This window comes from Ambystoma mexicanum, chromosome 3q, assembly GCF_040938575.1.
Source record: "Ambystoma mexicanum isolate Mex_15411 chromosome 3q, UKY_AmexF1_1, whole genome shotgun sequence".
Taxonomy (NCBI): Eukaryota; Metazoa; Chordata; class Amphibia; order Caudata; family Ambystomatidae; genus Ambystoma; species Ambystoma mexicanum.
In genome coordinates, this window is record NC_090926.1 from 870,237,038 (window position 1) to 870,251,175 (window position 14,138).

Sequence of the window (14,138 nt, forward strand, 5' to 3'; positions counted from 1 at the left end):
GGATATCTAACAATCAAATATACTTTAAAATACTTTTCCAGAATCAACATAAATTAGTACATACTCTTTAGAGATGCTTTTTACACATTTCCTACGCCTGGAGGTGACTTCATTCACAAGGACAGTAATGGCATTTATATGTCACTAGTACACTTTGCAGATTCTGAGGTTGCAGAAATTAAAGGTTAAAGGAAGGATAAAGATTAAACAGTTTCTCAGGGCATGTGAGTATACTTGAATCTTCCAATGAAGTCTGGACAAAACCTTGCCCAGCAATAACACTCCAAACACAAGTTATCACCTCTGAGGGACAGAAAATATCAATTAGTGAATTTGAAGAGTCTGCAGGGAGCCAGGACAGTCAGTCAATTGGAGCACAGTCAATGGAGCTGAGGCACTTCGTAGTTAATAAAAGTCTTGCACAAAGTTAGAGAGTTTTGTCGAAATCACTTGCTAAAGGTGTTAGTGTTGTAACTGAAATGATGTAAGTTACAGAAGTATCCCAAAGTGCTTACCTGTGAATTGCTTACTGCCATTCTTAAAAATATAATGTTATTTACTTACCTTTTGAATTGAGTTTCACTCTTCTAGAAAGTAACTGAGTTGGTATTGTTTTATTATTCCTGATAGTGAATAACTGTAAAAGCTTAACAATAGGGGCTTACTCATCTTGAATTGCTTAATGCCATTCTAAATGCATAACATTGAGTTTGGCTTACCTGGAACTGCTTGGTGCATTTCTAAAATAGTCTTAGAGTTCTCACTTACCCTAGAGTTGCATTCTGCTCCTCTGAAACGTACATAAAGTTCTTTACTGACCTAAGAATTGTGTTCCACTCTTCTGAAAAGTTTAATTGGTATAACAAACTATTACTGTAAAAGATATAGTTTTGGAAAGGAAATTAACCTTTCCCACCCCCCTAGACACTTTGGAGTAAGGCGGATTCTATAACCACACTTGCGATGCACCAGGGGGGAGGGGCCCGTGATAAGAAACTCTGCATGGACACTATTAAATATTAATAGGTAGATTTAGTGCACACATATAAGGAGATGCCATTTCTGTAGTTATAGCAAATACATTCGGGCTGGCATGGCTGCGCGGTAAACATAGGCCTGGCGAGGAAACGTGAACAGGCCTAAGCCCTGATGGTAGAAAGACCTGCGTTGCTAATTCCCATAGAAACTTTTCTTTGTTCCTTAACTGTTGCGGACGCTTGTTATCCCTAAAAGGAATGCACCCTGCAAGGCCGCGAGACAGCACCAGGCGCCTCACTGTGCGCATCCATTACAGCCAGGCCATAAGCAGACCTCCAGCCACGAGATATGACACCCACAACAGCCCCAGTCCAAGACCCCTGAATTCTGTGATAGTAGGTGACCTCAGACCACCAACCATAAACCCAGTGGTCCTAAAAGATCTCAACCGTTTCACCTTATTTTATGAATTACACACTTTCTAATACGAGGTATAGGGAGGAATAAATTATAGTCAAAAGCGAGGGTGGAAACCTTGGGTGCGGAGAGTGCGATATGAACTGAGTGAAGAATGTGTGGGTCAGCATGATCTTGAGCCTCCCCCTGTGCCAGTCCCCAAGTTTCCCAGGTGCACGCCATAATGATAGAGTAGCATTGCCTTCCAGTAGTAACTAATGAGGAACATGTCCTTCAGTCCCTGGAGAGATGAGCCCAGCTGACACCACATGATAGAAGATGGAAGGACGGGGCTGGGGCCAATTGCAGCCTGGCATCCCCTATGGAGCAGTCCGCCCATCTATAGGGTCTCGCAAACCACGCAGGATTTTACTGTATGACGTAGTAATGACGATGTGTTGCCTTATAACCTTCTGCTTGTACTACTTTTCGGCAGAAGGTTCTCGAGCAACAGAGTTCTTTGCTTGCCTATCCATGAAAACTTGTTATCTTTGCAAGAATCTCTTGGCCTTTTTTCCCTGGTGGGTTGTATTTTTTATGGCGTTAGCGTTCAGGGGCGCATCTTCAATAGTATAAGAGTTTATGACCAATAGGGTTTTGCTCACCTTGAATAGCTGCTGCCATTTAAAAGTTTAACATGGGGTTGTGCTTACCTTGCATAGCTTAGTGCATTTCTAAAACAGTCTTATTGAGTTCCTACTTATCCATGAGAAACTCAATGCCCCACTGAAAAGATAAGTTCTTTACTTATCTTTGAACTGTGTTCTGAAAAATAATCTGGGTGTAATTGTATCCATTCTGAAAGAAGAATAAGTTACATGTGTTGCAATGTGTATACCTGTAACAGTGTTGGTATAACTGTAGTATTTCAGAAAGTGTATAACACTGTAGGTTATTACCATTGTGGTCTGTCTCCCTTAAATTGTCTTGTGTCTTTCTAAAGGTCTAATATGGTTTTATTCCCCATGAATATCATTCTGCCATTCGAAATGCGTGTCATTAAGTTTTACTCACCTATTGTGCTGGTTTTATAATTGTGTTTGAGTAATGAAATAGTACTTATCTTTCCAAATATTTATCTTTGCCTGTGTGTTTATAAAATATAAACCATTATGTTTATAATCCATAAGTGTATCAGTGTTTCTTTGGACCATATGTATGCTACAATTTCTTTGTACCCATCTACAGCCCTCTCTCCCTCCTAAGGTAATCGTGGCTGCTCTGTCATTGCTACCAAATATCTCAGGAGGTAAAGCCTTAGGTACAGCCTCATACTAAGAGTGGAGTTTCTGTATTGTGTATTTTTTTTCTGTATTGTGTATATTGTGTATTGTGTATTTCTGTTTTGCTAAAATCCACCTTTAGGTGGATTTTAGAAAAACAGTCCTAACACTCGGCATATAGACTTGGCTGGTAGAATCGGCTTAGTTGTCCTCCGTTTCCTCTCTAAGCCTATGTGCCCCACTTTCGGGTACAGGGGGCCAGCTCCAAAACTACCCCTAGGAACTGCTTTGGGAACAACAGTTGGTAAAAGCTGGTTCCCTCACCTCTTGAGCTCACGTTGTGTATAGTAGTCCTCTCTGGTCAATATACTAGTCTGCTTTTAGGTTCTTCCAATCTTGTTCTAGAAGCACATCTGTTCTCTGTGTCCTATTGCAATCTCCACGGATGCGGGAACTGGGATTTCACGAAACCAAGCTTCCCCTTCTTGTGCATCAGAGCCAGTGTTAGCAGGCTCTGTTGCAGCTGTTGAAGTGCAGCGTACACTGGTATATGGTGCTCAGCTTCACTGATGGCTGCGCATGCTTCACACTGCTTGGCTTAGTGGTTCTCTTCTTGCTGGCTGTAATAATCTAATGACTGGAATTGTTTGCTGAAAGACCCTGGTGGGTGGCTATTTTGCAGGCGGTCTACCCAGACTGGTTGTATGTTGTATGTTGTGGTTGTCTGAAAGGTCAATAAAGCAACTCGCCAGCATTGTGTTCATGAGACAATGGGGGCTGCACAGGGGCACTGTTGACAGGCACGGATGCAGGCAGTTAGGGAGGGGAGAAATGGCTCCGACTTTCACTGGGGCAGGCCTCCCAACCCGACCTAAACATGAGTATCGCTGCTCTGGTGCAGAAGCCTTTTGAACTGCTGGACTCCACAGACATCAGATTTGTTACCCTCAAAACAACCTTTATGGTGGCACCCACTTCTGCACAAAGGGTTAGTTAACTTCAAGCTTTGTGAATTAGGGCACCATACTTGACTTTAGACGAGGATAAAGTTGTGCTCTGCACTCAACCCAAAATTCTCCTTAAAGGGGTGTCAGGATTTCACCTCAACCAAAAGATTAACTTACCTGTGTGTTTTGTGAATCCATCCTCAGAAGCAGAAATATTTCTACACAGTCTGGACATGGCCAGGTCACTGAGGTTTTATATTGAACCAAGGCATTCAAGGTCTTGGACCATTTGTCACTTTCGAGAGCCCTTTTTTGGCACTAAAACTTACCTGGTGTCCATTGCACACTGGATTGTAACCTATAATGGTGTGAGCTATGGAAATGAATACTCCCTAAATGGCTCCATGAACATGTGGTAAGTGCCAAATTGGCATTGGTTGCTTTCCAAAGCCATGTACCCTTGGAGGATATATAAAGCGGCAATTTCGGCTTCACAACTTCTGCAGGCACTATTTTTTTGTACAGAAGTTCTATGGTTAATGCTTGTTTCGGACAGGAAGTTCTCTGTAACAATTTTGTTTAGACCATGACGTTTGACATACTTCTGCAATATTACAATCCTCCTCTTGGGGTGCATTGGAAGCTCCCATAACTATGCAGGAAAGGGATTGGACATAGAAGTGAGTAAAGGTTACTCAGTGTAGTGCCTACTACAACCCTAATCCCCTATCCTCCATACGGGCGCCCATCCACTGCCGTTGTAATAAGATAGCTAGTAGATGGCTGAAGTTTAAAGCACTGCTGGTTGGGCCTTGGATCATTCATAAAGGGCATTCACAGAGACGAAGCAGCAGCGCATGCTCCTTTGATGCGTTTTTGCGTTGCAATTAGTGCTGCTCTGCATCATTCTCTGATCCCATCCTCCAAGGACCGAATATCCCAAAAGTATGGAGGAACTGATACTATGGACTAGAACAGTAGTAGGAACGGTAAGTAACATTTACTTTCTATCCAGGCAAGTTTAACTTGGCATGTGATGGAAGCCTTCTGAACTTTGTTTGGTAGGCTCTGTCCTAACTTCAGAGGCATTTACATTCTTTCAATCGGAGACATGGCCCCTTCTAAAAATGCTGCATTTTTCTTTTCCAAAGGTTTCCTTTTTCTGCATACGCTTTTCATCCAAAGAGGAAGACATGAAACCACTTGGACAGTATTACGGCGGTTTGGCTATGACGACGATTTGGAACTGATGCCAGATTACCTTTTTCCTTCGTATGTGACAAATAAGTATAAGAATATTGTTCAGTAACATTTGCTTTTGATACATTTTGTAAAATTAAACATTACTATGAATCTCAGTTCTACACAGCATTACTGTATACCACTTTCTGCAACCCTTCAGTAATCAACAAGTGCTTTAAAAAATATATATTTTCCTTATATTTGCCACCAGGAATGTGCAGAGCTGCTCACAAGGTCTGTCCTTTTCTGCAGCCAGACCCTTGTATAGGCAGTATTGTGTTAAAGTATGCTACAGAAATGCTGCAGATGACAGTTCATTTTAGTTGTAACTTCATAAATCTGTTCCAAATGTATGTAGATTTGAAACTGCTGTGCAATCATGTTCTTTCTTGGCAATGCTTTAGTTTATCCTTCAAGGTGCTAGTAGTATCAAACCACAAATATTGGTCAGATCTCTTTACACGAGTGTGGTAGTTTCTGTATCTGAGACAGGAGACAGAGTCTTTCAACAGGTTCATATTTCTTTTATCGATTGGAGCAAATTTCATCTCTTGATGTCTGGAAGATTCTGGTAAATATACCTTCATGCCATCTGTTGTAGCAGTGTTCTATCAATTTATCTAGTTTGTTTTGAAGTGAAAGGTTTAAAAACCCAATTTCTTTTAATCTGGTTTGCACTTATTTGCATAGGATTCTGTGACGCATCTAGCAAGATCGTCACTGATTCTCTGTAGTGAAGCTTTCTTTACGTGGCCAGGGGCCTGGCTATCTGTGCGAGGACCACGTAAGAGAGGATCAACTCCAGAGGGACAGAACAAACCCATTCGATCAGAATAACCCTTCATCTGTAGTTCTTGCGGACACCCATTTTCCTTTTCAACATTGTTATGTTATATTCATTTATAGAGCGCACGAACACCATAGGCAACTTGGTGCTAAAAGTAAAAACGGATCAGGAGCCACTGGAAGGAGGGCTAGAATAGGTATGTTTCGAACAGGCACCTAAACTGGAGATGCTTTTCTACAGCCCTGAGCATAGGTGAAAGAGAATTCCACAATTTGGATGCACAGACAGAAAAAGAGCTGCCCCCAAACCTGGCCAGATGGAACCGGGTCACTGCAAGTAATGAGCGTTCTGGGAGCCCAGAGCACGGGTGGGGTACTAAGGTGTAAACTTGTTCCGAAGAAACTCTGCACCCACTCTGTAGATTGCCCAGTGTACAATACAAAGCAGTTTAAAAGAAAGACGCTTGGATACGGTCAGCCAATTAAGTGAGCACAACTCAGGCGAAATATGAGACCCATACAGGGTGCACGTGACTACCCTGGCTGCCAAGTTATGCAGGAGCTGGAGACACTTGGTAAGGTAAAGAGAATTACAATAGTCGATGCGCTCAGGACAAGAGCCACAACGACCGGCGCCCGGAGAAGGGGTGGAAGGAACGGAAGGACTGTCAGAAAGATTCTTTTTTAAAAATGTTTTTAATCTTATTAAATTTTCAACAAAACACAGTTTGATCACATAGGTCTTAACAGAGTACAACAATAAAAGCCAATATAATAACAATATCCTATCAATAACACTAATAATCTGTAACTAGAATCCCAACTCGCCCTCATCCCAATACAAATATACTATCAACCTGTGCGAATAGTAAAAAGAAAGCAATTACAAAAAACTCACACCAACACACATAAAACATCACAAAAAACAACAGGAAAGAGTAGAGAAAGAAAAAAGGGGGAAAAAGGAAAAAAAATACAAACCCTTGCTCCTCTCTTCCACCTTCTAACCATCTCTCCATTGCATCACTCATATAAGGCAATATTCTTAATTGTAGGTGGACGGTCTGACAGACTGCGCTCACCTGAGCCTCATTAGATAGATAGATAGATGAGAACTTGCCTCATTAGATAGATAGAGGAGAACTTGACTCGATTTTTTTACCTCCCAAACTGGTGAGGGAAGTGGCCCTGTTCCAGAGGTCACAATATTGTGTAGTATAATCGACGACCTTATTTGCGTTTCCTTCTGCTTGGCAGTGCTGAGACGAGGAAGGAGGGATAGAGTAAAAAAGATCACTAGAAGCAGGAAGCCAACGCTGCATTCTAGTGTCTGGAGAAGATTAACAGGTGCTGGGTGATTAAAAATGAGACGCACCAGAACCCAGCGAGAGACTCAAGCCTCCTAGCATTGGTTGGGACTCGGGAGGAAGAGAAGCTGAATAGAATGTGACTGTGAGAGAGAGGCAGAGTCAGAAGCTGTTGACAACTTTTTCTGATGCTGGTCAAGACGCCAGAGATGAGCCGATTGTAAGAAGCCGCATGAAGGCTGAAACTAAAAGTGTGCAGGGAAACCGAGCCAAAAATGAAGCTTACCGCTTCATGATCGTGGGCAGCTCGAGCCACCCGGAGCGAAGGAGCGTAACACAGGAGCTGACCGGCTGACGGGACGCACGCCTAGTCAGCGGACTGGGAAAGAAGAAGAGACAAGAGAACCGTGAAAGTCGGCCGGTAAGCCCAGGGACAATGAATGGGTTACCTGGGCGCAGGAAGGCAACACGGGGAAGGCCAATTGAACATATTAAAGAAACTGACACTGATGAGAACATTGTTAAGAAAGGGGCGGTGACCCAGTATCTCAAAGAAGGGATTTATACTTATGCGAACAGTGTTAAAGCTGGGTCGGAGACTCAATGCTTGAGAGGAAGATTTGGCTTCTCATCTTCACTGCCAGCACCCACCTAGTCCAGCACCAGCAGGTGGTGGGCGTTGATCTCCACGCCGCTTGCTTCCCCCAAGTGCTGCCGCCTCTCGACTCTCTCCTGGCAGTACACACAGGCTGGCCTCCACAGCACAGGCTACAGGGGGTTTGCAGCCCCCAGGCTTGGACCCAGTGTGCCCAACAGCTCCCGGCACAGCAGTGCGTGTAGTTTCCCGGTCTAGGTGGCTGAGATTACAGGACTGCGGCAACGTTAAAAGAGCAATGGGTCGTGGAGCTCAGCAGGCAGCAGCTATTTTACAGGCTGCTCAACAGCACCCCCTCAGCCACCAATTGTAATTTATTGCCCGAGGGCGCCATAGTGAAATGGCTAACCAAATTAGGCATGGTCTGTGGTAAAAATAGGTTCACTCCTAAAAGCAATACTTCTCACTCCTATCAGTCTGATAACCGGAGTGAAACCCCTACAGCGGTTTTCTCCTGGACCCCCATCTCTGCCCAGCAAGAAGGTATGTTAGACCACTCTGGTGGTATCCTGCATGCCCCACCATGCAAATGTTGTACACCAACTGTAGGAGGTAGGACCACACATCCTGAGGAACCTCCAGCCCCTCAATGTTTCCTCTGATGGGCTCTGTGGGCTTACTTTCCAGTAACCCACCTTCCTATTGTATTCATTACTTCATTGAAAGGGAACCCTCCCATTGGAAGCTGGCCTTTCTCCACAGGCCTTTTAAATATGGTTTTTCTTTGTCGGCCCATACTAATCTCTTCCCTGGGGATCACCTCTACCAGCAAGCTTGGTAGTTCAGGAGTCCCATAGAATCTAGGATGTTTTTGTTTTATTGGTTAAAAATAATGAACCTTCAACATCAAATAATAGCAGAATTAACAGAGGGAAGCGTTCATTAAACAGAGAACTAATAAAAAAAGAACAAGAGAAACACATCTTCACATTTATAATTTAAAAAAAAAGAAAACCAAGTATTTTTTTACAGCAGTACAATAAAGTACCAGATGTTTTGTTGTTTCACATTGCTCCCTGATTTGACGAAACCTACAAAAGGCCATCTCTTACTTTTCTTCTCCATGATGTAACAAAATCTCTTTTGTGTGGATTAGATTCCAGCGAAACCTCGTGAATAGTTTGCGAGTACTCTGATCTGGATAGATCGACAAAAAGGTGCCAATGTGCCCTGCCTCTTGTGATTTCCCTCAAGTGACCCATTGAGGCATAGTGATGGAAGTCATCCATAGTGTGAGCCCAATCTAGATCATATAGAGCTCGTTTTGCCCTACACGGCTTCCCAATAAAGTCAGCAGCATCACAACCACACCCGGCCATTATGGCAATACATAACCCCTCAAGTTCTTGCAGCACTATCAAACCCTTTTCCTGACGGATTTCACCAAGGTCCTAAAACAATGATCTTTCACTTGGTACAAGAATCTTTCTATATAAGGAGGTACCTCGAATAGGCCCTGGGTTTTAGCGAGGTTAGACCTAGGTCGTAACGTATTGCTGAGTGTATAATTGAACAAGGGAGACTTAAAAATCTCCTCCAAATAAGGGCTTCAAGAAAGGATTGGTAGTGGATTGACAGATCGTAAGTTTTCGATACCATATAGAATCTTCGGCACGATTTTGCCTTTATAGTAGCGAATAGCAGGCAAAAGAGAACTTGCTGTATCTAGAGTCTACTCAACATAACTGTTTAGATAATGCAGTTGCTCGTGTACAACACTAACTCCTCAATACTGTTTTATTATTTTTTGAGGTGATTAGAAAGCCTAAATAAAGAAGTCAATTGTCTCCACTTGCTCCTCCTGAATCCTCCACCTAAAAGACACTTTAAAAAAAATTAGAGTTGCATCACCTTGGTCTTAGTGGGATTAATTGACAAGGAATGGGCATCCATGAAACACTTGTGTACGAACGCGATACAAATAAAATATATCATTATAAAATGTGAGACTCCCTCTAGCGCTCGTTGCAGACCTATGGGCGTACTGTCAAAAACTAGAACAGCCTCCGCATAGGCTAGTCATAGTGATCTTAACTTATGAAGTCTGGGAATTACAAAGGCTTTAGGTTGTAGGTACTCTCCAATATCTGCCATATACAGGTTAAATAGGTAGGGGGCCAAGACGCACCCCTACCTAACCCCCCTCAAGGTGGAAATTGGGCGAGACAATGATCTCTGTTGATTTAAACAAACTTGTATGGTGGATTGATTTAAAGGCCTACTATGAACCTCAGTAGGCCTGCAGGAATACCCTATCCATTTAATTTATGCCATGTCATTTTGTCTCTGGAGGATATCTCAGGGGCAACACGCTCGCCTTGGAAGCAAGACGACACGGATCAACTCTGGTTCGGTCCGCGCTTAGAAACCACTGGGTATTAAGCATGTTATAAATAACCAATTGTAAATTATTTTAGAAATTATAGGAGATCTCGATCAACAGCCGCTGTAAGGTCAACTGAGGCAACATAGACTAGATTACTACTCTTCCCCCACATAAGATGTTGTATGCATCTCACTATTAAGCCATTGAGAGATGTACCTAAGTTCTTTCTGAAACCGATCTGCCACTTCGAAATTCTCCCTGATCCATGGGCCCAAGACTAGATGCTGGCAAAAACCCTGCTATCAGCATCCAGGATCGCAATGGGCCTGTAATTACTTGGATCTGATTTAGAACCCTTCTTATAGATGGGAACCACATGGGCCCGTGACCAGGAAGGATATTGCTGCAAGTGTATCACATGAGTGAAGAGTTGTCAGTGCACCCTCCCAGGTCGTCTGATCTAACTTAAATAGGTAAGTTCGACAACCTGTTTGGACCTGGAGCACGAGAGGAGCTAATCCCTTTGATTATTTAAAAAACAGAACAATGTATTTTGCTGTTATATTTATCATTACAGGAAAGCAAACAGCCTGTCGAAAAAAGACCTCTCTGGCTGCGCATAAATGGATTCAAGATGACGTACCCAGTCATTCTCTGAGACGACATTCACCATCTCCAGAAAGCCTGAGCATTTTTATTTCAAAGGGCATGCACACAACCAGTTTTTATAAATTTGATGTTATCTCCTTATCTGAGCTCTTTTCTCAAAAGTAGTAAGGAATGTATCACTCTGGGCCTTCCGAGTGAGCCCCCTCAGGTCTCTTTTCCTAAGGACTAAATCTATACTATAGCTGTGACAATGTTTTCTTGGACCAGTCCACTCTGTTTTTCCGAAGTAGGTTAACTCCAATTACATCATTGTTAGGGAGAATTCTTATTTCGAATGGATTGTGTCCTCCAACGTAGTCCTCATCTTTGACATGTAATATCCACAGCTGTGCTGCTTTGTAAATTTTTTCAGCAGAGGGCGCCCAGTGTCGATGGCGTTCGGTCGATGTCCCTCGAAGGCCTCTGTCGTGACGTCATCGGATGTTATAAGTAGCACGCCCGTAGCCTCAGTTCTGTTATTTCCACAAACTTGTTTGCTTCGTTGAGCTTGGCGCGCCTCGTGCTTACTGTGAAGTATGTCTTCATCTTCTACCACTGACAACACTGGATTTAAGAAATGTTGGGTTTGCGGCTCCAAACTGTCGATCACAGATCTGCATCCGATTTGTCTGTGGTGTCTCGGCGAGAACCACAATACGGATGACTGTTCGAAGTGTCAGTCGTTGACTGCTAAGGGCTTGCGGGAACAAAAGGGGAAACTGAAGGTAGGCAAGGTCTCCAAGCCCTGTAAATCCCAGTCTGCTGGACTTTCGAGTCCAGCGATGACTCTCCTTGGTGGCAGAAGTCCAAGCGGTCATGCTCCAGGAGTGGTTCCCGCCACTCGTCCTAGTCGAGGCCTTCCAGGAAACGGCATCATTGGTCACCTTCCTCGTTGTCTTCCTCAGACGCCTCCCCCAAAAGGATGGTATGCACGTCCAAGTCATCGACCCTGGCGGAGTGGGATGCTTTCAAGGTGGCTATGATGAAAATGTTTGATAAACATGGCCCTGTTCTGTGCGCGGCTTCTGTCGAAGCCGGCAAGGAACGTTCTCGGCCGGATACTTGCGCGCCCTCGAGCTCAGGTAGACGGCGTGATAAACACTGAGAGCCTTCGTGGCCCCGTTCAGACAAGGCTTCGAAAGATCACTCGAGACATGCCAAACCCAAGTCTTCATCTCCGGTGAGACTGGCGAATCCTTCGGTGACCTTGAAGGCATCGTCGCCATGCCGTTGGGTGCGCCTGTCGGGTCTTCAACCCTGATCGTGCCCTCTTTGCCTTTCACGCCATTGTCGACCTCGCCACTGTTCGAGCCTTCGACGCCACCTGGGCCAATTTTGCCTGTGAATGTCCCTGAGCAAGTGGATCCTCCGCAGAAGGCTATTGCTCAGTCTTTGAGGCCAGTACCTGAAAAAAGATTCACTCCTCTTCCGAGGAAGGATTTTTTTTAGTTCCCTCACTAACATTTATGAGGAGGAGGTACACTCTTGATGAGGATGTTGTCCCTTTTGGGCTCCAGTATCGGACTCCTAATGTTCCTGATTGATTGCCTCATTTCAGAGGAAATTCTGCTGGAGGTTCTTTGTCGGACCTTGCACAATGCTGGTGGTATTGACACTTCCCCTGAGCTGGAGTTCGGCAAGCCAGACCTAGGGGAGCATGCCGACTGTGGAGTATCTGGGCTGGTCTAGGCCTCCTGTGCACTTTGAGCAGGATGTTCTTACTGATATTTTGGATCAGGTTCCGTCTATCGACCCTGTGGTGCCATTTCATTTGGCTCTGCAGAAAATGGTTGCTGCAAATTGGAGCGCCCCAGAGGCTAATCCGGCGGCATACAAGTCTCTGACGAAGAAATACCGCCCATCCAGTAGCGACCCTGGCTACCTGTCCTCTCGCCCCACTCCGGAGAGTTTGGTGGTCCAGGCAGCCACAACTACCTCTAAATAGGTGATGTACCCTACAATCCCTCCTGATAGGCGTATGGATGGATGGGCACAGAAGGTGTTTTCTGCTGTGAGTATGGCATTCAAATCGGCCAACTCTACTTGTGCCTTAGCAAAGTTTTCGCACACTATGTGGAATTTTATTTCGTTAGCGGCTGAGCAATGTTCCCGAAGGGGAAGAAAGGGATGGCTTTCTGGCTATTGTTCAGGATGGCAAGGATGCCATGTCGGTTGGATACTGCAGTTAGTGTTAGCAGGTCCATGGCTACGAGCACTGTGATGCGCAGGTTTGCGTGGTTGATGAAGTCGGTTTTTGCCCCAGATGTGCAGGCTCGTCTACTCAACATGCCCTTTGACCGGTCTCATCTGTTTGGCAGCAAGGCTAACGAGAGCCTTTGAGAAGTTGCAGACCTCGAAAGCAGCTGCGAAATCTTTGGCCGCTGCTGTTAGACAACCTCTCCCTTTTCGTCCTAGGGGACAGCAATGGAGGGGTGGATTCTTTAGCTTCTACTCCTCATTTGGAAGGGGGAGAGGAATGGCCCGTCAAGGGGGCCAACGTAAGTTTCCTCGTGGTGGATGAGGTAGAGGTGCCAAAGCCGCTCAAGCAGCAGCAGCCTCTTTGCCATCAGGCACTGCCGCAGCCACTTCAAATCCGCTCTCAGGCCTTGTGTTACTATTCACCGTTAGGGGGCAGGCTGTCTCGGCATCTAGAAGAGTGGCAAGCTATTACTTCAGATGCATGGGCTCTGGATACAATAGCCCACGGCTACTGCCTACCTTTTCTAAGACGGCCTCATGACAATCCACCGGGAAAACACTCTTTGAAGATTCCAGATCTGCTCCTTGTGCAGGAGATTTGAACCCTGTTGGAGAAGGCTCTATAGAACCAGTGCCTGTAGCGAAGAGGAACAAGGGTTGGTATTCCCTGTATTTTTTGATTCCCAAGAAGGACGGAGGACTGAGACCCCTCTTGGACTTGAGATACTTGAACAAGTTCCTCAGGAAGGACAAATTCAAGATGGTCACTCTTTCTCAGAACCTTCAGGCCCTCCAACTTCAGTATAGGTTGGTGCCATTGGACCTGCAGGATGCTTATTTTCATGTGCCGAACCATCTCAAGCAGAGAAAATACCTGCGGTTCGCAGTTGCGACTTGCACTATCAGTTTCGAGTCCTGCCATTCAGGTTGACCTTCGCCCGAGCGTCTTCACCAAGGTGGTGGTGGTGGTGGCAGCGCATATCAGGAGAGGGGGGAATTCACGTCGACCCTGGACAATTGGTTTATCAGGGCGCGTTCTCCCAAACAAGCCTTGAATCATCTCAATGTCACCTGCCACTCCCTTCACAGGTTGGGCTTCTCGCTCAACTTCAAGAAGTCCCATTTGACACCTTCCCAACAGCTCGCCACCCAAGGTGAGGGCTCAACACATTCACCAGATGGTAACTAAATTCCAGAATGCCCAGCGTCTACCGGCTTTTGAATTCTTAAGGTTGCTCGGCATCATGGCATCCTGCATTTTTCTAGTGCCAGAGGCTCGCCTGAGGATGAGATCTCTTCAATAGGCTCCCAGGACGCAATGATACCAATTCTCAGGCAAGATTTCTGATCACCTTCAGGTTCCGATCATGG

At 44.9% G+C, this 14,138-nt stretch overlaps 1 protein-coding gene across 3 annotated transcripts in view; it reads left to right on the top strand.

Moving 5' to 3' along the window:
• RHOT1 (ras homolog family member T1) overlaps window positions 1-14,138 on the top strand; it is a 1,148,557-nt gene that overhangs the window by 533,244 nt on the left and 601,175 nt on the right. For all 3 annotated transcript variants that reach the window (XM_069654964.1, XM_069654963.1, XM_069654965.1), the window contains exon 11: window positions 4,756-4,876. In XM_069654964.1, the coding sequence (XP_069511065.1) occupies window positions 4,756-4,876 (121 nt within the window). The remainder of the gene's footprint in view (window positions 1-4,755; window positions 4,877-14,138) is intronic.